The following is a 24,934-nucleotide window of genomic DNA, read 5'->3' as shown; positions in this document are numbered from 1 at the left end:
TTTTAGACAGGTACGTGCCGAGTAAAACTGTGAGGGACGGGAAAAACCCACCGTGGTACAACAACAAAGTTAGGAAACTACTGCGAAAGCAAAGAGAGCTTCACTCAAAGTTTAAACGCAGCCAAAACCTCTCAGACAAACAGAAGCTAAATGATGTCAAACTTAGCATAAGGATGGCTATGCGTGAAGCATTCAGTGAATTCGAAAGTAAAATTCTATGTACCGACTTGACAGAAAATCCTCGGAAGTTCTGGTCTTACGTTAAATCAGTAAGTGGCTCGAAACAGCATATCGAGACACTCCAGGATGATGATGGCATTGAAACAGAGGATGACACGCCTAAAGCTGAAATACTAAGCACCTTTTTCCAAAGCTGTTTCACAGAGGAAGACCGCACTGCAGTTCCTTTCTAAATCCTCGCACAAACGAAAAAATGGCTGACATCGAAATAAGTGTCCAAGGAATAGAAAAGCAACTGGAATCACTCAACAGAGGAAAGTCCATTGGACCTGACGGGATACCAGTTCGATTCTACACAGAGTACGCGAAAGAACTTGCCCCCCTTCTAACAGCCGTGTACCGCAAGTCTCTAGAGGAACGGAAGGTTCCAAATGATTGGAAAAGAGCACAGGTAGTCCCAGTCTTCAAGAAGGGTTGTCGAGCAGATGCGCAAAACTATAGACCTAGATCTCTGACGTCGATCTGTTGTAGAATTTTAGAACATGTTTTTTGCTCAAGTATCATGTCGCTTTTGGAAACCCAGAATCTACTATGTAGGAATCAACATGGATTCCAGAAACAGCGATCGTGTGAGACCCAACTCACTTTATTTGTTCATGAGACCCAGAAAATATTAGATACAGGCTCCCAGGTAGATGCTATTTTTCTTGACTTCCAGAAGGCGTTCGATACAGTTCCGCACTGTCACCTGATAAACAAAGTAAGAGCCTACGGAATATCAGACCAGCTGTGTGTCTGGATTGAAGAGTTTGTAGCAAACAGAACGCAGCATGTTGTTATCAATGGAGAGACGTCTATAGACGTTAAAGTAAACTCTGGCGTGCCAGAGGGGAGTGTTATGGGACCATTGCTTTTCACAATACAGGGTGATTCAAAAAGAATACCACAACTTTAGGAATTTAAAACTCTGCAACGACAAAAGGCAGAGCTAAGCACTATCTGTCGGTGAATTAAGGAAGCTATAAAGTTTCATTTAGTTGTACATTTGTTCGCTTGAGGCGCTGTTGACTAGGCGTCAGCGTCAGTTGATGCTAAGATGGCGACCGCTCAACAGAAAGCTTTTTGTGTTATTGAGTACGGCAGAAGTGAATCGACGACAGTTGTTCAGCGTGCATTTCGAACGAAGTATGGTGTTAAACCTCCTTATAGGTGGTGTATTAAACGTTGGTATAAACAGTTTACAGAGAATGGGTGTTTGTGCAAAGGGAAAAGTTCTGGACGGCCGAGAACGAGTGATGAAAATGTAGCACACATCCAGCAAGCATTTGTTCGCAGCCCAGGAAAATCGACTCGCAGAGCTAGCAGAGAGCTGCAAATTCCTTAATCAACTGTAAGGAGAGTCCAACGAAAAAGGCTAGTTATGAAACCTTATCGTCTGAAATTGGTTCAAGCAGTGTCTGCAGCTGATAAGATTAAAAGAATCGATTTCTGTGATTTTATCCTTGCTCAAATGGTAACAGATGAATCTTTCGTTTCAAAGATTGTGTTTAGTGATGAATCAACTTTCCACACTAACGGGAAAGTCAACCGTCACAATGTCTGTATATGGGGCACTGAGAATCCGCGGGAAACAACTCAGTATGAACGTGACTCGCCTAAGGTGAACGTTTTCTGTGGCATTTCAGCCAATAAAGTTTTTGGTCCCTTTTTCTTCGAAGGGCTACTGTAACTGGACTACAGTATCTGGAGATGTTAGAGAATTGGCTGTTCCCTCAGCTCGAACAAGAAGCACAACAATTCATACAATACCCGAGGCGATGGATCGGCCGCCAGGCAGCCCGTGACAGAGCACTTCATCACTGGCCTCCAAGAAGCCCTGATCTTACCCCCTGCGATTTTTTCTTATGGGGGTATGTTAAGGATATGGTGTTTCGGCCACCTCTCCCAGCCACCATTGATGATTTGAAACGAGAAATAACAGCAGCTATCCAAACTGTTACGCCTGATATGCTACAGAGAGTGTGGAACGAGTTGGAGTATCGGGTTGATATTGCTCTTGTGTCTGGAGGGGGCCATTTTGAACATCTCTGAACTTGTTTTTGAGTGAAAAAAACCTTTTTAAATGATGTATAACAGAAGGTTATATTATGTTTCTTTCATTAAATACACATTTTTAAAGTTGTGGTATTCTTTTTGAATCACCCTGTATATATAAATGACCTAGTAGATAGTGTCGGAAGTTCCATGCGGCTTTTCGCGGATGATGCTGTAGTATACAGAGAAGTTGCAGCATTAGAAAATTGTAGCGAAATGCGGGAAGATCTGCAGCGGATAGGCACTTAGTGCAGGGAGTGGCAACTGACCCTTAACATAGACAAATGTAACGTATTGCGAATACATAGAAAGAAGGATCCTTTATTGTATGATTATATGATAGCAGAACAAACACTGGTAGCAGTTACTTCTGTAAAATATCTGGGAGTATGTGTGCGGAACGATTTGAAGTGGAATGGTCATATAAAATTAATTGTTGGTAAGGCGGGTACCAGGTTGAGATTCATTGGGAGAATCCTTAGAAAATGTAGTCCATCAACAATGGAGGTGGCTTACAAAACACTCGTTCGACCTATACTTGAGTATTGCTCATCAGTGTGGGATCCGTACCAGATCGGGTTGAAGGAGGAGATAGAAAAGATCCAAAGAAGAGCGGCGCGACTTGTCACAGGGTTATTTGGTAACCGTGATAGCATTACGGAGATGTTTAACAAACTCAAGTGGCAGACTCTGCAAGAGAGGCACTCTGCATCGCGGTGTAGCTTGCTCGCCAGGTTTCGAGAGGGTGCGTTTCTGGATGAGGTATCGAATATATTGCTTCCCCCTAATTATACCTCCCGAGGAGATCACAAATGTAAAATTAGAGAGATTAGAGCAGGCACGGAGGCTTTCAGACAGTCGTTCTTCCCGCGAACCATACACGACTGGAACAGGAAAGGGAGGTAATGACAGTGGCACGTAAAGTGCCCTCCGCCACACACCGTTGGGTGGCTTGCGGAGTATAGATGTAGATGTAGACTTCTTTCTGATATGTTTGGCTTCTGAGCTGCTACAGTTTTTTATTGATACTTTAGAATATGAAAGTTGACTTTGCAGTGCTTAAAATTTCATTGACCTCAGTTTCTACACGTATTTTCATTTATCTACTTATACCTTAGTCTCTAACCTTTCCTCATGACTTTTGTAACTCACAAGATACTAGTAATTTAAGAAGCTAGAGGTTCAGAGTGTATTTTATTTAATGGTTCTATTAGTTCTGCTGTTGTGGTTTTCAGCAGTTGAAAATGTGTGTTCATGTTCTGCCTTACTTATTGTTATTCTTCATAAGTTTATATCCTCATGCTCTGTATTACACTACAATGAAGGAGTGCCCTCTAATGCACAAAACAATGAGGAGGGGGGGGGGGGGATGGAGGCTTCTAAGATTATATTATTCTTTCGTTCTGCACAAGTAACTGCTTCATGCCCATATTTATGTACTCTACCTCTGCATCTACCCACATACTTACAAGTCACCATATGGTGCATGGCAGAGGGTACTTTGTAACAGTACAAGTAATTTCCTTTCCTGGTCTACCTGCAAATGGAGAAATGGGGGGGGGGGGGGGGGGGGGAGGATATGACTGCCTGTACGCCTCCTTACATTATGAGCCCTACTTTCTCTTATCTTTCTTTGCAGTCCTTATGTGAAATGTATTTTGGTGGTAGTTAAATTCTTCAGCAGGCAGTTGCAAATGCTGGTGCTCTAAATTTCCTCAATAGTGATTCATGAAAAGATCATCATCTCTCTTCCAGGATTCCCATTTGAGTTCGCAAAGCGTCTCTGTAATACTTGCGTGTTGATCAAACCTACAAATAACAAAGCTAGCAGAACACCTCTGAATTTCTTCAATGTTTTCCTTTAACCTGACCCAATGGGAATCTCAAACAAGACAAGTACTCAAGGACGGGTCGCATCAGTGTTCTATATGCATTGTCATTTATAGATGAGCTTATCCTTCCTAAAATTCCCCCATTAAACCAGACTCTACCATTCACCTTTTGTACTACTGGTACTGTCCTTATGCGTACATTCCAGCAGAATAGCACTAACACTGTATACAATTATTATATGATGGTTTTTCCAGCTCATCTGCACTAATGTACTTTTTTTTTCATTTAGAATGAGCTGGCAATCATCACACCAAATAGAAACACTGTCTAAGTCATCCAGTATCCATCAACAGTCACTCAGTGACAACACTTTCTGATATATGACAGCATTATCAGTAAACAATCATAGATTCCTGCTCACCCTATTCCTCAGATTATTTACAGGGAGTGTTCAATACATAATGCAACACATTTTTTTGTCGGCCAGTTTCGGTTGAAGAAATGCAAAATTTGCTGTGGAGAATTGTAGAGTATTCCTGCTTCAGCCCTTATAATTTCATGAAGTTCTAGTAGGTGATGGCACTATATGTGGCCTTCAAAATGTTGTCTATAGTAGAGCTGCATTCCAAGCAGAGAGATGTCATTGAGTTTCTTTTGGTGGAAAACCAGAACATCACATGTATTAATAAGTGCGTAGGGAATGCCTATGCAGATCTGGTAGTGAACAAAAGCATGGTGAGTCACAAAACTTCATTGGACTGGTCTTCCCCATCCACCCTATATCCCAGATCTCGCACCTTCAAACTTCTGTCAGTTTGACCCGATGAAGTATGCGTGGGAAACAGTACTTGGTTATTGATGCAGTAAGATGTTGGCTGCAGTGTTGACCAGTATTGTGATACCACGCAGCCACGTAGGCTCTTCCAATAAGGTGGCATAGGGCTGTTGCATGGAATAGAGATTATGTTGAAAACTAGGGTTATGTAGCCAAAAAAATGAGGAATAATATGGTGTATTAGAATCCTGAATAAAACCATCCTGCTTTAAGGGGGGAAAAGGAAAAAGTGTTGCGTTACTTATTGAGTGTCCCTCGTATGTACATAGAGAACAAGAGAGGTCCTGTCACACTCTTAGGGAGCACTCTTAACATTACTCTTGTATCTGATGAACACTCGTCATTGAGGACAACATATTGGGTTCTGTTACTTAAGAGGTCTTCAAAACTCTCTTATATCTGGGAATTTATTATGTATGCTCGAATCCTTGTTAACAGTCTGCTGTGGGGCGCCCTGGGCAACACTTTCTGGAAATCTACGACTGTCAAATCTGCCTGTTCCCCTTCAGCTGTGGTTCACAAGATATCAGGAGGAAATGGCAAACTGAGTTTTGCAAGGGCAATGTTTCTATAATCCATGCTGATTCATGGACAGAAGCTTTTCTGTCTCAAGGAAATTTATTATATTTGGACTTAGAACATGTTCAAGAATTTTGCAGCAAATCAATGTTAAGGGTACTGGTCTGTAATTTTGTGGGTCTGTTCTTTTACCCTTCTTATGTACGGGAGTCACAGCCAACAGCCGTGCTGTAGTGGTAACACCGGTTCCCGTTAGATCACAGAAGTTAATTGCTGTCGGGCTGGGCTAGCACTAGGATGGGTGACCATCCACTTTGCCGAGCGCTGCTGGCAAACGGGGTACACTCAGCCCTTGTGCGGCAAACCGAGTAGCTGCTTGATTGAGAAGTTGCGGCTCTGGTCTCGGAAACTGACATACGGCTGAGAGAGTGGTGTGCTGACCACATGCCCCTCCATATCCAGTGGTGCCTGTGGGCTGAGGATGACATGGCGGCCGATCGGTACCGTTGGGCCTCCGTGGCCTGTTCGGGCAGAGTTTAGTTTATATAAAAGAATCACTTGCATTTTTCATACAGTTGCTTGGGGTTGTGTGTTGGCGAGACATTCACGGAAAATGTAACCTAAGTAAGGGGCCATTGCTGTAGAGTACTCTTTGTAAACCTGAACTGGGATTCCATCCGGACCTTTTGACTTACTTGTTTTCAGTTTTTGTCTATGCCAGTGATACCTATTACTATCTCCTCCACATGGAAGTCTGTGCGACCATCAAACAGTTATCTGCCTGTATGATCCCCCTGCTTGATTGATTTCTGAAATGCGAAATTTAAAACTTTAGATTTCTTTTTGTTGTCTTCCGTCGTCACACCAAACTGGTTGAAGAGTCACTGAATAGATGGCTTTGACTCACTCAGTGATTTTACATAGGACCAGAATATTCTCAGTTTTTCAGTAAAATCTTTCACTGAAGTATGACAATAGAATTTCAGACTGTTACTTTTTACTGGAAGATGTAATGAATGGGGTCTGCTGACTAGATTTTTGTGTTGAATGTATTGAAGTGTGATAATTGCATTGGGTTATAAATGTTGTCCATTGAAAGGATGTAAGAAATTAATGATAATTCAAAATTTGATGATGTTATTACAGGCTATGGAAGATGGACAGGGAAGGTATGGTCCTGAATGTGATTGGTGGTCACTTGGTGTTTGTATGTATGAAATGTTGTATGGTGAGACCCCATTTTATGCAGAATCACTTGTGGAGACGTATGGGAAGATAATGAATCATAAGGTAAGAATTTTTTCACTCAAATGATGATGCCTGGATTTCTTATTATTGTACTTTAACATTAATAACATGGTAACATGATAAGTTTAATTACTTTGTATATACAGTGACACCCATATTTTACGTTTTCATGCTGTCCAGATGTAAAAAACACAAAACTGAGGAAAATGTTAAAACCCCCCAAAATGCAAGCGCGCACACATGTAATTGGAATATACGACTAAAAATTTTCAACCTTCGCCAATACTTTGTACAAAATCTATCTAAATGAAGGAAATTAAATGTACAATACAATGTTTATACAATAATTGTGGTAATGAATTTCATTAGTTCTTAACGAATCATAGATATGTAACAGCAAGTAAAATCTTATCAAACAATTGAAATTGATATCTGGGTACAAGGTAATCCAGCTATTTTCCAACATGCTACAACCACAAATTATATGTTCAAAACACACATTTTTGAGAGATCATCCTTTTTGCTCACACAAAAAAAAGCAAAAACTTATGAACGTGTTGAATTAAATCAAAAACATCACAACAGCTAAGTGGTTAAACCGTAAGCATAAATGTGGACATCTGCTTAATGACAAACTTTATCACCATTGCTGTTATTGTTTAATGCTTTTCTTACGAGCTGCACTTCATATGCTCACCACTGTTAAAGTGTTATTTTGGGCTTGATGTGAGAAACAGTGACATAAAAAAATGAGTTTACTTCCCCAATTGATGTTACAAGCTTAGAAATCAGCTCAATGATTTTATGTACAGTGTGTGAAATGTAAATTGGAAAGGAAGTTTAGGTGCTACAGTTTCACTTCATACCCCCTAACAATGCTGCCAGTCTTTACGATCTACAGTGTGTGGTGCAAATTTTACACATGAATAGTGTATGTAGTTGTTGCAATTGTATTGTGTCAGATTTGGACACGAAATTCTTTCAGATGTGCTATCATGTTCTTTTTCCATGTGACAACTCCATCATAGCACACCATCTGTACGAAAAGTATGTTTTCAGCACTTTACAAAATGCTTTCACCCCTACCTGCACTCCTGTTGTTGAATGGCCACTCCTCCTCTCCACACATTCAGAAGATGAGCTCATTTCGTGTGTGTTAGTGTGGTGTGGTGGCTGCGCTGGCTATTGGGTGACTTAACAAGCTGCCAACCAAGAAGAGTTCACCAGCCATAAATGAGCTTCATCTCCTTGATTATGACCAAGCATATTCTTTGAGACTCAATGTCTGAATTTAAATGGTTGACAATTGATATTGTTGCTGAATACAGAACATCAGAAATACATGCAAAAAGATGAGATTGAGTTATAAGTGGCATAAGAAAAGGTGATGGGTGGGCCCCTTTGCCAGGTGTTGGCTTGGTCCGGAACACCTCGCATCAACTGTCTTGTTTTTCCATTATCATTGCAACCTAGCAGTAGTTGAACCATAATTGCACAGTGAAGCTAAATGCTGCAAGTTGTGATAGCAACACTGATCATGGATTACATAAGCACTTCTTTTCTCATGTCTCCCTCTCCACAATGGCATAAAATATTCCCTTAACTGTATCACCAACTGTGGTTCAAACTGTCTGTCTTTTGTGCCACTTACACCTCGTTCAGTCACATCATATGTCAATAGGAAGAAAATGTGATGACGTCAAGCGAGATGTCAAGAACGAACTTAGAATCGAGGTAAACTTTACTAGGAAGAAATGTAAAATTGGGGAATTTTTAGCATTGATCTTATGGGTTTTTCACAGGGGCTACAAATTTATAGTATAGAATAACAAAAAATATAAAACTGGAGAACGTAAAATTGAAGTTCCACTGTGTGGAGCACAGTATTCTTAATATTAGAATCTCTTTACATAAAACCTTATTAAATATGAGCTAAAATCAGACCTAACTGCCAAGATTGGCCCTTAAATAGAGGAACATTGAAAAAGATGATGAGAGACTAACAGATTCGACATAGAGACTCTGGTTTTGGTTGTGATTAAGGAATCAACTCCCTCCTGCCCCTTGATCATCCATGGCTCTTTCATGTGTATGTACCTGGCGAGCTTAGCGCCCTGAGCTGTCGCTTTTTTTTTTCCTTCTTCTTCTTCTTCTTCTTTAGATTTTGAATTGAGGTCCCCCCCTCCCCTTTTTTTAAGGATCTCCTAAGCATTCTCAGTATATGGACAACCACTCCTGCCAAAAAGCTAACGCAATACCTAAACTTATGTGCAGTCATCATGTGCTCTCTCGATCATAGGATCATAGCCCTCTGACAAAACTGGTCTCTCACAGTCTCCTTGTAAGCCAAAGAATGGGAGACAATCCATTTGGGGGCACCGGGGCTCTGAACACTGGCCACAAACCAGGTGAATGTTGCTGTGGCCGGTTAGTGTCCGTGAGGAAAATACTCAACCAGAGTAGGTGGATACACCACAAATAAAAAGAATTAAACATACACCAGGTAATGGTCACCTAAAACCAACTGCCTTAGTGACTGGAAGCAATTTATAACTCCTCAGCCTTCCTTCCCATACATAGCCACGCTTTAGAACAAGGGGCAGACTATGAAACAAGGAATTATCAGTGCAAACTCCACTGCAGAGTGAAAGTGGTCCATCGTTACAGGTGAAGAGAGTTGATGTTATGGGTATGACCCAGAAACCAAGCAAGCATCAAGCCAGTGGAGGACTTAAAAAAAAAAAAAACAAGCCAGGTGAAGTTGAATGTAAAGATGATGATCATTGCCGGCCATGGTGGTCTAGCGGTTCTAGGTGCGCAGTCCGGAACTGTGCGACTGCTACGGTCGCAGGTTCGAATCCTGCCTCGGGCATGGATGTTTGTGATGTCCTTAGGTTAGTTAGGTTTAAGTAGTTCTAAGTTCTAGGGGACTGATGACCACAGATGTTAAGTCCCATAGTGCTCAGAGCCATTTTTTTGATGATGATCATTGTATTTTTGATATTCGTGGAATTGTACGTCATGAGTACGAGGGGCATTTGAAAAGTCCCTGCAAAGTCCGAGTGATGGCACCACCAGCATGTGTCAAGGTCACGTTTAGTTAGTAGCATCTTTGGAAAGAACACACACCAAGTTTCAGCAATATTGGTTTATTTCTTTGTGTTTGGCATTCGTGTGAATCAAGAAAGTAGAGTGATTTTAAAAAATGGGTAAAAAAGAATTTCGTGTGGTGATTAAACATTACTTTATGAAAGGCAAAATGCCTCAGGAGACTAAAGAGAAGCTTGATAATCATTACGGTGACTCTGCACCTTCAATTAGAACAGTTTATAAGTGGTTTCAAAATTTTCGGAGTGGTCATATGGGCACAAGTGCTGCTGAACGTTCTGGTTTCCCTGTGGAGGTTACGACTCCAGAAACCTTGATAAAATCCATGAGGACAGAAGAGTTAAGGTACGTGAGATTGCTAGTGCTGTGGGCATCTCAAATGAATGGGTACATAATATTTTGCATAAACATTTGGACATGAGAAAGCTATCTGCAAGATGGGTTCTGTGATTACTCACGCTTGACCAAAATTGGAATCGTGTGAAGTGTTACACGGATGGTTTGCAGCTGTTCAGGAAGAATCCGCAGGACTTTAAGCAACGTTCCGTCACTGTCGATGAAACGTGGATACATTATTGTACACCTGAGACCAAACATCAATCTAAACAATGAGTTACCAAGGGAGAATCTGCACCGAAAAAGGTGAAGACCATTCCTTCAGCCAGAACGGTTATGGTGACTATCTTTTGTGATTCGCAAGGGATAATCCTGATCGACTTATCTGGAAAAGGGAAAAACTATTACAGGTGCATATTATTCATCATTATTGAACCGTTTGAAAACCGAGCTGCAAGAAACACACCGGCGATTGGACCACAAAAAAGTCCTTTTCCATCACGACAATGTAATGGAAATAGGATTCCGCCTCATTTCACATCCCCCCTCCCCTATTCTCCAGACTTTGCTCCCTCGGACTACTGTTTGTTCCCCAATTTGAAGAAATGGCTGGCGGGACAAAGATTTTATTCAAACAAGAAGGTGATTGCAGCAACTAATAGCTATTTTGCAGACTTGGACAGTTCCTATTATTAGGAAGGGATCAACAAATTAGAACAGTTTTGGATGAAGTGTGTAAGTCTAAAAGGAAACTATGTCGAAAAATAAAAAGGGTTTACCCCAAACACGCAAGTAGTTTTTATTTTTGCACGGATGTTTTAAATGCTGCTCATATGTACCCCCTGACCAGACTGTTAACCAGCAGTTTTATTTGGAAGTTTTAAGACATATGCGAGTGAATATGTCAAGGAAATCCCCGGAACTCTGGTGATCAGGTGACTGGTTCATTCATCAAGCCAACAACCCTGCACACACGGGCTTATGAGTCACCCATTATTTGACATCTCAGGAATGGTCTGCCATTCCCCATCCTCCCTATCCAACATATATAGCCTGATGCCGCTTTTTCCTACTTCCGCGAATCATAAAACTGCTAAAAGAGAAGCATTACGATGATGTGGAGGTGGTAAAAACATGTTCGCAAAGGCCACTGCATGATACCAAATTGAAGAGTTCCAAACATGCGTCAAACTGTAGGGAAAAAGACTTGACAAGTGCATCACATCTAATGGAGAGTACTTGGAAGCTGACTGAAGGAATTTTCTAAAAAGGCTCATGAATAATTTTCTTATAACAAAAGTCTATTCTCGTGCCTGAGAACTATCAGACAGAGAACAATGGCAGTTATACACTGACCAGTCACATTTATGTGACCACTGCCTATGTTTGACGTCAACATGCAGTAACCACTCACAGATGTCAAGTGGCAGCACTAGCACTGGAGGAACGCAGAAAACAGTGCAGTTGTCATAATGCAGAAATGGAGTGATTTATCTGACATCCAAAAGGCATGATCATCAGCTTTCAGGCCAAGGGTTGGAACATTTACAAAATGGCTAAGTTTGTAAACAGTTTGCGTGCTGCCGTGATTAAGTATACTGTGAATGACAAAATGATGCTATTTAAAACTGCAGCTGAGACAACTATGGTGCACCATGACAGCGGTGAACGACCACTGTGGAGATGTGTATGGGCAAACAGAGTTAAAAGTTTTGAGCAGCTGACTGCCCAGGTGAACCAAGGGACTAACAACCATGTTTCCCCAACAACCATTTGGCGAATGTTGCTGCGTATGGGCCACTGCAGCAGGTGCCTGGTTTGTACATCCATGCTGACTGTTGTTCATCGTGGCAACAAAGGCTAGAATTTGCACATCAGTGCCAAAACTGGATGTCTAATGAGTGGCTATAGGTGGCCTTTACAAATGAATCACATTTTATGCTGCTTTGGACAGATGACTGTTCGCATGTACAGTGTGAAATGTCTGAAAGCAGACATACTATGAGAATGGGTGAAAGTATCCGGGATAGAGGGCATTCCCTATGTGATTTCATGATTCTGGGAGGCACAATGGATCAGCACAGATGTGCTTCTATATTTGGAGACTATGTCCACCCCTATATGCAGTTTGTTTTTCCTCAGCATTATGGCATGTACCAGGAGAACAGTGCGAGATGTCACACAGTTTTTTGTGTACACATGTGGTTCAAAGAACAGTAGGGTGGGTTTACAGTAGTCTCCTGGCCACCAGTCTCCTCAGATTTAAACCCAGTCAAGAATCTGTGGGACCACTTTGATTGGGCTGTTTGTGCCTTTGATCCTCAACCAAGAAAACTGGTTCAGGTGGCCAAGGCATTGGAGTTGGCGTGGCTCCATGTCTCTGTAAGTACCTGGCAGAACCTCATTGACACACTTCTTGCATGTCTCACAGCGATCCGTGTGGCAGAAGGTGGTTATTTGGGTTTTTGATGGCTGGTCACATTGATGTGAATGGTTCGAGAGACTGTTTTCTGTATAGTTGTTTTGTTGCTTCAATTGGGAATATTTGAATGTATCTGGGTCATACCTGATGTTTAACCACACTCCTTTTGTTATTTTTCTTTCATTTCTGTTATTTTATTGTGCAATAACCAATTTTGAAAAAAAGTTGTATAGTAATTTCTTTTTTTTTATTTCATCAGTTTGGGACTGATTTGATGTGGTCCACCACAATTTTTGTACCTGCAGTACTCTCTTCATCTCACTGTAGCACTTACATCCAGTGGCCTTTGTTATCTGCTAGATATACCCGTCTTGGTCTTCCCCTACAGTTTATTGCTCTCTCTAGTTCCATGGATAATATCAGAGATGAAATGATATATACAGTGCTTGTTTTCTACTGTATTTCCTTGAATCTAAGCTGCACTCAAATCTAAGCCGCACCTAAAAAATGAGACTCGAAATCAAGGAAAAAAAATTTTTACCGAATCTAAGCCGCACCTGAAATTTGAGACTCGAAATTCAAGGGGAGAGAAAAGTTTTTGGCCACATCTCCAAATCGAAACAAAGTTGGTCCATTGTAATATGAGACAAAATTTATGTTGAATGAATGTTGATACAGCTACAGTAGTTTGGTTCGAGTCGTAAGCTTAGCAGTTAAGGTTTACCAGGTAGCCATTGCTATGCGTCAGGCGCTCCCGTCCATATTTTACCCTTCCTTTTTCACGTGCTTCATCTGGTTTGAATGGAGTGCTTATTTTTCTTTGATCTGATAAGCGCCATTTTCTTTGTTATAGGTGTTTACGTCGCTCTAAGCTGAAAATGCATTACTGTACTGTGTCATGCATTGTTTGTCGCATTCTGTTAGTGCGTGTTTATGGCCTGTCGCCGCTCGTGGCATGGATTGCTTTTGTGTGCGCTACCGCTGCTTACAATTTAAAAAAGAGAGAGAGAGAGAGAGAGAGAGAGAGAGAGAGAGAGAGAGAGAGAGAGAGGAATCCGTCATTAGCAAAACAATGGCAAGAGACTGCTATTTGTTGTTATTTACACTGCTGATTTCTTTGATAATGATCAACAAGAACCAAATAATAGACTGCGCATGATAGATGATATTCTGAATGAGAGTTTGGTGAAAATTTTTTTCTGTTTGAAAAGCTTTGCAGGTGCCTCTTTAGTACATTACATTCTGCACAGAAATTAGAGTCATCTTAGATTTAAAAATCTAGTCAATTGCCGTGCTTCATTTCTGACTGTATCACTATTAGGCATAAGAATAATACGAATATAAATATGACATGATATATATATTCTTCCGCATTTGCTGTTGTCTCACTCTAGTTTCGTAGTTTATTAGGCACACAGGATTTAAATGAGATAGCAGCAAACACGAAACAATACATGGCAAAATGTTTATATTCGTATTATTCTTATGGTGAAGAGAATACTGCATGTGATTCACAATTCATAAAAGTTCCTATTAGCAACCATCTCTTCTCACAGGTAGGAAAAAATTCAGAACGTAGAGTTGGCCGTATTGGCAAACATCCCAAACAGTTTTGCCAGTCGGATTTTCGTAGTACATTGAAATGCTGCTACATTCAAAGATGAACAATACGGAATTTGTATTTACTTTGTTGGATAATGTACCTAATGCAGTGTTCGAAACTCAGAGCAGAGGAAAATAGCTCGTTTTCCACCTTTTTTTTAAAAAATTTATTTACTGACGCAGAGGTTTTGGTGCCAGTATTTATCTCTGTGCCTACAAAGCATGCCTGTGTAGCATATATTCAACGGCAGAAGTTAGTTCTGGCAGCACCAACCAACATTTTTCAGAACTTCCGCTTGCTTTGCACTCGATTCTAAGCTGCAGGCGGTTTTTTGGATTACAAAAACCGGAAAATAGTGCAGCTTAGATTTGAGTAAATACAGTATTCTTCAGTGTCCTGTTACACACGCTACTGCACTGTGTGAAGCACAAACTCGAATTTTTAAATATTATACTATGTTTTGATTAAGTGTGTTTGGCATTATGTTATTAACAGAAGTGTTCATTATTGTAATCTTTGTTTTCATTTTGCTCTGTCTGGTGATATTTCTATACCACTTTCCACTTTCATTTTAATTTTTGTGTTTTTACATTTTCTGCAGTTGTTATGAGACGTACAGACCTATTGATATTTATTGAGGGCTAAAATGTTATGCTTCCTTACAGAACTGCTTTGACTTCCCAACAGATATGGGTCTGGAAGTCTCTGAAGAAGCCAAAGATCTGATGAAAAGACTTATTTGTAGTTCAGAATTTAGGTTAGGTCAACATGGAATTGAAGACTTCAAGGTAAACATCAAACCGTTTCATAGATTTATTTATTCATAAGCAAAATTTTCAAAATTTTTGTATTTATTACATTTTAGAATTATATAGAAAAGAAAAGTTGAGCTACACCTTCCTTTCAGAACCATCCATGGTTTGAGGGCCTCGACTGGGAAACAATACGAGACAGTCGTGCGCCTTACATTCCAGAGGTCAGCAGTCCAACTGATACCTCAAATTTTGATGTTGATGACACTGACATTCGAACTTCTGATGCTGTACCTCCTACATCAAATGCTGTTTTTTCTGCCCTTCATTTGCCATTTGTTGGGTTTACATTCACCCAGGGCTGGTAAGTTAAGCTATATTGTTCCTGTTGCAAATAATAACCGCAGAGTTTGTTTGAAAACATGAAATGTTTAAGGTTGGGAAATTGAATATTAAAGAATTTGTTGTTGTAATTTTTAAAAAAATTATTGCAATTTGATTTTTCATCTGTCCTCCTGAAAATTAAGTAACTGTTTGTCACATTACCAGTTTGGCCCAAATTTCTTTACAATTGAATTGATAGTTACAAAAATCCTAAAAATTTTGGGAGAGGGAAAAACCGTACATTTTTTCCAAATTTAGACAAAATTCTATATTAATATTTTACATACACATCTGTTACATTAAAACAAGTTGATGTAATCACCTTATGAATTTGGTTTCAGTTGCATTTTCAAAACATAAAAACTTCTGAAAAGAGGTTATGTTGTTTCTGCAGCAAACCTATAGTGTTTGGGCATGAGACAAGGTTATAATTAGGGAATGTAGTTATAAACACACAGTGAAATTTTGCTGTAGTAACAAATAATACAAAAAGCTTACATGTGATTAAAAAAAGTTGGCAAGTGTGAGTAGGACTTGTGCACTGAGGGTTTCATTCAAACTTGCTTAGTTCATCCATCCTGGGAATCAAGAGTCTATTAACTAAGACGTGACTGCAACTTACATTTTATGTTTGTATGCAGTAATATTTTTCTATTAGGTTTTTGACAATTGATGAATGCACTGTGAGCTGTAATGGCAAAATGATATTTCTTATGTGATACAACTACAATTTATCAATTTTTGTATTTATTTCCTCTGCTTGTACGGTGAAACATTGCTTCTTGCTGAATTTCTTGAATCTACGAGAGGTACCATGTGGATTTTGATGAGTGAATTTTTTAGTATGAAAATAAGTGACTTTAATGGCTGTATATTTTTATTGCAATGACTTAGAAGCTTATGTTTTTTGCACTGCCGAGGGACCATAGACTTTAGTATATGACATAAATTTCAACTTGATACATGTACCCATTCCAGAGAAAGTGTTCTTAACAATAAACCAACAGACAGACAGACAACAGAGTGATCCAGTGAGGACTCCATTTCTACTGATCAAGGTACAGAGTTCTAGAAAGAAAGGAAAAAAGAGAAAAAAAATCATCATTTGCAGTGTCATTGTTCATCTTTATTCTGGACTATTGGAAAAGTATTTCACTGAATCTGTGGAACTCCTGTGGTATATATTCGACAATTTTCTTTATATTCCTCAACTATATTCATTATAGGAATAATACCAAATTGGTAACAGAGAGTTTGAAAGCCCTATGTTGCTGTGGTATTTTTTTTAAACCAAGGTTAAAGATATAGTAAGCTATTAATAAACTTTTTAATAACCAATTTTTGACAATATAAGGTAACTGGATAGGTAATTGGATAGATTTACTCACCAAGCAGCAGCAGCAGCAGGAGAGGGGGGGGGGGCAAAAAAAAAAAAAAAAAAAAAAAAAAAAAAAAAAAAAAAAAAACACACACACACACACAGAAAAGTTTAACTTACACAAGCTTACAGGACCAGTGGCTTTTCCAGCAGAAGAATTGAAGGGGAAGGAAAAGGGGTGAAGGTAAAGAACTGAAGTGGCTTAGTAAAAGGGTGAGAGAAGACTTACTGGAAGGGATGAGAAGTAAAGGGTGATTGTTGGGGACTGCGCTGTATGAGATTTGAAAACCTGAAATCTTAAAGGTGGAAGACAAGGCAATACGCATGGCAGACATTACTGCTAAAACATCTTGCATGAGTTAATAAGAGTGAAAAGCTAAGTGCATCGTATTTAATAGAGGTAGGAGGGGGGATGGTGAAAAATAGACATGTCAGAAAATGAAAGACGCAGAAAACTAAAATGGAGTGAACAAAGGAGTAGTTACTGTGAAGAAATGCTGAGACAGGAGGAATTAATGTAAATTAAGGGCAGGTGGATTGCAAGAACAAAAACGTGTTGTAACACTAGTTCCCACCTGCGGAGTTTTGAGAAACTGGTATGGGAGGGGGAATCCACATGGCATGTGTGGTGAAACAGGCATGAGGTCATGGCTGTAAAATTGTAGAGCATGCTGTGGAAAGGATATTTCGTGTTGCAGGTATACACCCTCTGCCTGTGCCTGTTCATCCTGACTGATAACTTGGTGGTAGACATGCTGATGTACAAGGCTGAAAAGTGTTTACATAACAGCTGGTATGTGACATGAGTCGTTTCACAGGTGGCTCTTCCTTTAATAGTGTAGTGTTGCCAGTTACAGGGCTGGTGTAGGTGGTGGTAGGAGGCTCACAGGAATATGAGTCATGGGGTAGGGATATGTAGAGGCAAAGTGTTGATTAATCTGGGTGGTACATATAAATAAGCAAGTGGACTACTAGAACCAAAGGTAGAAAGCATATGATAAAGACTGACAAGAGGGTTCCATAAGAAGGATGATGTCCACATCAATCAATTGTTGACAATTTAATGAATTGGATAGATAAAAAAATCTACTCACCAAGAAGTGGCAGGAGAAACACACACACACACACACACACACACACACACACACACACACACAAAACATTTAACTTATGGACAAGGACCTACTTTCACTTACATATAATGTCAACTGGAAATGTCACTTTGCAATCCAATCTCAAGATCTTTCCAACAGCAAACCTGACATTGAACCGTGCCTTGAGCAGTTCCAACCATGATCCCAGCTTTATCCACCACCACTATCTCAAAATCATCCCTTACAAGCCTTCCAAGAATTCCTCACACGTAGCATTGCTCACAACCATTACTCAGGTTGTCCTCCCAGCAGGGAAAGGATCTACCACTGTGGCACTTGACCGACAGGAGTATGTTACTGAAGGTCTACACCAGCTGTCTGAGACCTCTACATACAGTTTCTGCCATCAAGATTCCATCTCTATGTTTCAGACTGACATGCAGTTCCCCCTGAAAACCTCAGGCCCTTCACAAGGATTTACACCTCAATCCCCAGAACTTCTTACCCCACCTGAGCCATGCATCCTGTAATCTTACCCTTCCACACATCACCATTAAAGTTGTTGTCTTAGTATCTTCACTATTTTCAATAGTTTCAAGAGGAGTAAGACTACAAAAGAAAAACTTTTTACTTCTCTTGATTATCTCATTGTTATTGTCAATGGCTCAGTCTTGTCTAGGAGTACTTTCTTGCAGCTGAAAATTTTGATTTCTTAGGCCCTTGATGACAAAATAACTGTTGAAGATTTGTTTGTTGCTATAAATATCTTTTTATTTTATCCCATTCGTATAAATCATACCAACTTTATCATTTCCACATTCAAAAAACCTATAATTACATTGTTGTTGACAAGTTTAGCAAAATACGTATGTTTCCATCTGGGGCATGCCCACTGGTACTTTACATTCTGCAGTAATCACAATTTCAGTTAGTTAGTTACGTGTTCCATTGATCAATAGCACGGAAAAACCATTATGATGTGGGACGTGTCAAATGCACAAGAAATGCGCACAGGAAACAAGTTTTTGTTTTTTGTTTCACATTATAGTGTTATACCTAAATATTTCTATTATCTATCCCATTCCCTTAATTGGCACAAAATGCATATATTATATCTCCAGATTTATTTACTAATATTCAAGAATTCATCTATGGTATAGAAGGAGTTGTCAAGGAGGCATGATTTCAATTTGTTTTTGAAACTATTACTGCTGTCGGTCAGACATTTTATTTCATCTGGTAATTTATCAAAAACTTTTATAGCAGCATATTTTACCCCTTTCTGTGCCAAAGATAGGTTAAGTAAAGGATAGTATAGGTCTTTCTTTTTTCTGGTATTGTAATCATGAATGTCGCTGTTGATTTTAAACTGGTCCATGTTGTTGAGAAAAAATTTCATTACTGAGTAAACGTACTGTGAAGCAGTTGTAAGAATTCCTAACGTTTTAAACAGATGCCTAAAATATGTGCGACTGTGAACGCCACACATTATTCTAACTACTTTCTTTTGAGCGGTGAATACCTTTTGCCTATGTATTGAGTTGCCCCAGAATATTATTCCCTGTGACATCAGAGAGTGCAAGTATGCAAAATATGTTAGCATACTAATTTCTACATCCTCAAAATTGACAATTATTGTGATTGCAAAAGTTGCTGAACCTAGTCGATTTAGGAGATCCCAAATATGAATTTTCCAATTAAGATTCTCATGTATATGTACACCCAAAAACTTAGTATGCTCTACCCTGGCTACTGACTTCTTTTGATGTGTTATGTTTATTGAAGGAATTATACTTTTTGCAGCAGAAAATTGGATGTACTGTGTTTTTTCAAAGTTCAGAGCAAGCCCATTCACAGAAAACAAATTAATAACTTTTCCAAAGACCTTATTCGTATCATTTTCTATCGGACTTTCTTTTACTGGATTAGTAATTATGCTTGTATCATCAGCAAACAGTGTCAGTTCAGCATCTTGTTTCACATAAGAAGGGAGGTCATTCACATTAGTCAAGAACAGGAGGGGACCCATGATCGAACCTTGTGGAACACCTAATGTAATTTCACCCCAGTTAGATGAAGTGGCAAACTCCTTTGAATCACTTGAAGCATATAAAGAGACTTTTTGCTTCCTGTTCTGTAGATATGACTTAAACCACTCATATGCTGTTCCATTTATACCATAGATTTGTAATTTCTCTAACATAATGTCATGATTCACACAATCAAATGCCTTGGATAAGTCACAGAATATTCCTACTGGTGACATTTTACTATTTAATGATTCTATTATGTGGACAGTGAAATTGTATATTGCTGCCTGAGTGGAACAGCATTTCTGAAATCTGAACTGTGATTTACTAAGTATCCAATCACTGTTGAGATGGCTAACCACTCTTGAGTACATTACTTTCTCAAAGATTTTTGAAAATGCTGTAAGCTAGGATACTGGCTGGTAATTATTGACATCTGTGGTTCCCCCCCATTTTGTAGAGAGGCTTGATAATGGCATATTTTAACCTGGCTGGAAAAATACCCTGAGTCAGTGATGCTTTGCATATGTGACTCAAAACATCAGCTGTAATTGCTCCACATTGTTTTAATAATTTGTTAGAGATGTCATCTACTCCAACAGAACATTTATTTTTCAAAGATTTAACAATTTTCCTTGTTTCGCAAGATGTTGTTAGATGAAACTTAATCTCACTAAAATTTATCTAAACTGACTCTCCATGTACTGCCTGGCTTTTTTTTTTTTTTTAATTATTCTCACCAATTTTTTCTCCTACTATTACGAAGTGATTGTTAAATACATTGGCTATTTGTGTACTTTTGGGTAAGATGTCATTCTCTTCAACAGTAATACTGCCTACCCCAGTGGTTACCTTTCCTGTCTCCCTTCTAACAACATTCCATATTGATTTGATTTTTTTGCTGGAGTTGTTAATTTCTTCTCAAACATACATATTTCTTAATTTCCTTATAACTTTTCTCAGTATGTTGCAATAATTTTTATAGTGTAAAACTACTTCTGGATCTTTACTAATTCTTGCTGTCTCATACAGTTTTCATTTTCTTTCTGGAAGAAACTTTAATACCTGTAGTAATCCAAGGATTCTTTGAAAAGTTTGTGGTGTTACATTTAGTAATTTTCTTTGGAAAATAGTGTTCAAAAGGGATATAAATTTATCAAGAAATATGCTGCATTTATCATTAGCATTTGGCTCATTATATACATCTTCCCAGTTTACATTTCCTAAACTTTCTCTGAAGTGATCTATAGATACCAGGTTGAGCACCCTCACACTTTTACTTAATGGTTTCTGAAGTGTACACCCTGTTAGGTTTTGTAAATTGATCAGTTGTGCATCACGATCTGACAATCTATTTACCACAGGGAAAGCATGTGTTTTTCTTCTACATCCTTTTGCTGTACAAATACATTATCTATTAGAGTACTACTGTCCTGAGCTATACGTGTAGGGAAATTGACCACTGATTCTAAGTTATATGTTGTTAACAACACTTCTAGTTCACTTTTCCTATCAGAATTGCTTAGAAAGTTAACATTGAAATCACCACAGATTAATAACTTCTTCTTTTTGTCTGACAGACAGCATAATAGGGAGTCAAACTTTTTTATGAGTAGCTCCCAATCTCCTAGTGGAGACTTGTACACTGTTGCTAATATCAGCACAACATTATCTAGCTGAAGTTCACATGCACAAACCTCAAAGTGCTGATCAACACAAAATTTGCGTACTTCAACAGTTCTGTATTTATTCCTTTGTTTTATGAAAATGGCAACTCCTCCTTTATCCATACTAGATCTACTAGTGTAGTATGCTAAATTATACCCATTTATACTGACATTTTCCATCCACACAGTTACATGGTGCTCAGACAGACAAAGTATATCAATCTCATTCTTATTTTTGAGATCATCTGAACACATTATCAGCTCATCTACTATATTTTTTATTCCCCTGATGTTTTGGTGAAGTAAGTTGATACCACCCTTAGCTTTATCCCTATTTGCTGTGCATGAAGTTTCTTTTCTTCTATTTTCCTTGGTTGTTGTCTGTCTGGAATTTGGCTTTAACCTAAAAAACCTGTCTCCCTGGTCCCAATAACCACATAGCTCACCCCCTTGTGTGACTGTGGCCCCCCTTACAGTATCTGCCAATAGAGAAGCTAACTTATCGTTCCCCTTTCTATTAAGGCACAGGCCATGTGTAGTGTAACCCTACCTACCAATAGCATCAACTGGAACACTCATGTGAGACTTTGCCGGTGTCTGGAGCATCCCGTTCAGCTCAGTGTTAACACGCCTTACAGCAGTGTTTACCCGGGGCTGATCATGGTGCTGAAAGACCTCCACAAACCCCACATTCGTGTGCCCAGTTTCTGCTCCTATTTTATCCAGGTCACTCCTAATACTATATCTTGAATTCACCACCAGGCTGTTTCCTGCTCCCCCAACTATAATTACCTGATCTTCCTTCTCAAAGTCCTTGCATAGCTGACCTAAGTTTTCTGTCACCTGGCTAAGAGTTTACAAAGCAAAAGAGTTTACAAACTTTGTCGACAGAAGAAGAATCTTTACCAAATTATATCATTATTTCATAAGTAGACCCAGAAACAAATTTAATAGTTAGCGTTTGATTGCACAATTACTAATATGAATTTTAAGTATGCCAGAAATTTTGTAATTTCAATTATTCTTAATAGAAGAGTAATTGATTGTATTGATTGTATTGATTGTAACACATTAGTTTCTTTTTTTATAGATTTTAGCCTGAAATATAATACATTGAACATAAAATCATATGAATTTTCTTACTGAAACAGCTGAGATAATTTTAACCTATGCAAGAATCGATAACTTACATAGTATTCGTTAACTCTATTTAAAAAAAAAAAAGTTATGTTAGAGGAGGATGATTCATTAAAATATCCCGCTCACTGACATAATCTATCCAACTGGTATGATTTTTACTACAATATATTCTAAACAGTCTTCCAATCTCTCTCATATATTTTTCTGCAGAGTTACTCAAAGGATGGTACACCAAGGTTAGAATATGACTTATTTTTATGTGATCAACAAAATCTTTCCAAGCTTGTGAAGCAAACTGAGAACCATTATCAGATAAAATTGTTTTTCGAATACCCACCTGATGAAAATATGTGTTTGCAAACTTAGAGGTGATTTGCTTACTGGTAGCTTTCTTAAGAAGAAACAACTTTATGAACTTCATAAATACATCCACCATCACAAAAACATAACAAAATCCATTCTTAGACTTAGCTAAAGGTCCATAAACATCCACAAACATAAGATCTAGGTTACTATTAGTGGTATGTTTTGAATTTGGCCTCTACTTGTTTGGTTACTTACCTTCTCTCTTTGACATCTGGTAATCTTCTTCCTGACTTTTCTTTCTATGTTATAAAAATAAATGTTTTCCTGAATCTTTTGAGTGCATTTCGTAGTTCCACAGTGACCAAAACTCTCATGTGCATAAGTAATTAAAGTATCAATACACTGTTACGGCCAACATAGTTTCCAGTCTTCTGAGTTAGTCTTATGTCTTCTGAATAAAATACCATTGTGTACCTTATAATACTGTTCTGTCTTTTCTCCTCCTTTCTTATCCAACATGTTCTTAACCAATTTCCAATTTTTGTCATGATTTTGATGTCTATAGATGTCTTTTCAAATTTTCAATATCTCTTTTTCATCTTTCATGTCTTTTAAGTACATAATTTTAAACTCTTTTTCTCCTTCTCCAAAGTTGTTAGATAATTCACTTCTAAAGATAGCCTCAAGAAAGCATCAGCAACTACATTATCTCTGCCCTTAAAAGAATCTGATTTCATAATTAAACTGCTGTAAAAACAAGGCCCAACGAGTATTTCTGTTATGGTACAGTCTACACACCTGAAGATTACATGTTGCTATGTGATCAGTATAGATGATGACTTTGTGACCTAGTAAATAATTTTTAAATTTGTTGAATGCCCAGTGTACAGCCAAAAATTCTTTCTCATTTACAGTGTATGTCTTTTCATGTTTCTACAATACTCTACTAGTAAATGCATGAGATCTGTGCCCCATAACACCATCAACTTCAACCTCCTGAAATAAATAAGCACCCAATCCGACATCACTACTGTCTGTCACAATGCAAAAGGGAAGTGACAAATCTAGTCTGAACAATATCCAACTTTGACACAACTGTCATTTGATCTCAGTGAAAGCATACTGACACTCCTGATTCCAATCCCAAATGGTATTCTTTTTCAAAAGTTCACACAAGCATGGAGCATTCAAAGCTTAGCTGCTACAAAATTTTCTATAAAATCCAGTTAACCCAAAAAATTATTTAAGCCTGTTTTTATTGTAAGGTGGAGGAATATTAGCAATAACGTCAAGTTAATCTCTATCAGGTGCAATTCCTTTTTCAGATATAACATGTTCTAAAAATTTATCTTCTTCTACACTAAATTTACACTTAACCTATTTTCAGAGTCATGCCTCCTGATTATAATTTTGAAAACACATCTCTTGACAGATTCCAATGTTGTTCCCAAGTCTTTTCAGTGACCAAAATGTCATCAACATTCACAATTAATTTTGAACTAACTTCACTTCCTAAGACAGAATCCAGAGCTCTTAAGAATTCAGCTACAGATACATTTAGCCCAAATGGCACCACACAGTATTGAAAACACTTACCTCCATAGAAAAATGCAGTTTACTTTCTAGCATTAATTTCATGTGCAATCTGGCGAAATCCAGAGGTCAAGCCCAAACTACTCATGTATATTACATAATAAAATTTGTGTAACAGCTAGTCTATGTTCACAGGATGATCATTATCTCTGAAAGGATTATTGTAAGCACTCCTACTTCTCTATATTACATCCCATTTTCCATTTTCTGAATTTTTTCTCTACATCTTTTTGATAATGGTTATTATATGGCTTGAGAAAGAAAGGTTGATGATATTTAAGGTAAAGCATGCACTGATAGCTTTTCACTCTCCCAGGTTTTCCACTAGACACATTTCTAAACTCCAATAACAAATCTCTAAGTTGTTCGTTTTGTATGTCATTGAGAGTTGTAGCTTCCCTTACTTTAGAAT

General features: G+C 38.5%; 1 protein-coding gene across 1 annotated transcript in view; it reads left to right on the top strand.

Annotated features, from left to right (window-relative positions):
- Positions 1–24,934, top strand: part of LOC124794671 (serine/threonine-protein kinase Genghis Khan) — a 367,558-nt gene that overhangs the window by 110,003 nt on the left and 232,621 nt on the right. The window contains exons 6-8 of the mRNA XM_047258205.1: positions 6,608–6,751; positions 14,844–14,966; positions 15,086–15,294. Coding sequence (XP_047114161.1) covers positions 6,608–6,751; positions 14,844–14,966; positions 15,086–15,294 — 476 coding nt within the window. The remainder of the gene's footprint in view (positions 1–6,607; positions 6,752–14,843; positions 14,967–15,085; positions 15,295–24,934) is intronic.

Source organism: Schistocerca piceifrons, chromosome 4 (assembly GCF_021461385.2).
Source record: "Schistocerca piceifrons isolate TAMUIC-IGC-003096 chromosome 4, iqSchPice1.1, whole genome shotgun sequence".
In the NCBI taxonomy this organism is placed as follows: domain Eukaryota; kingdom Metazoa; phylum Arthropoda; class Insecta; order Orthoptera; family Acrididae; genus Schistocerca; species Schistocerca piceifrons.
Note: the sequence above shows the minus strand (reverse complement) of the source record. Positions and strands in the feature narration are given on the sequence as shown.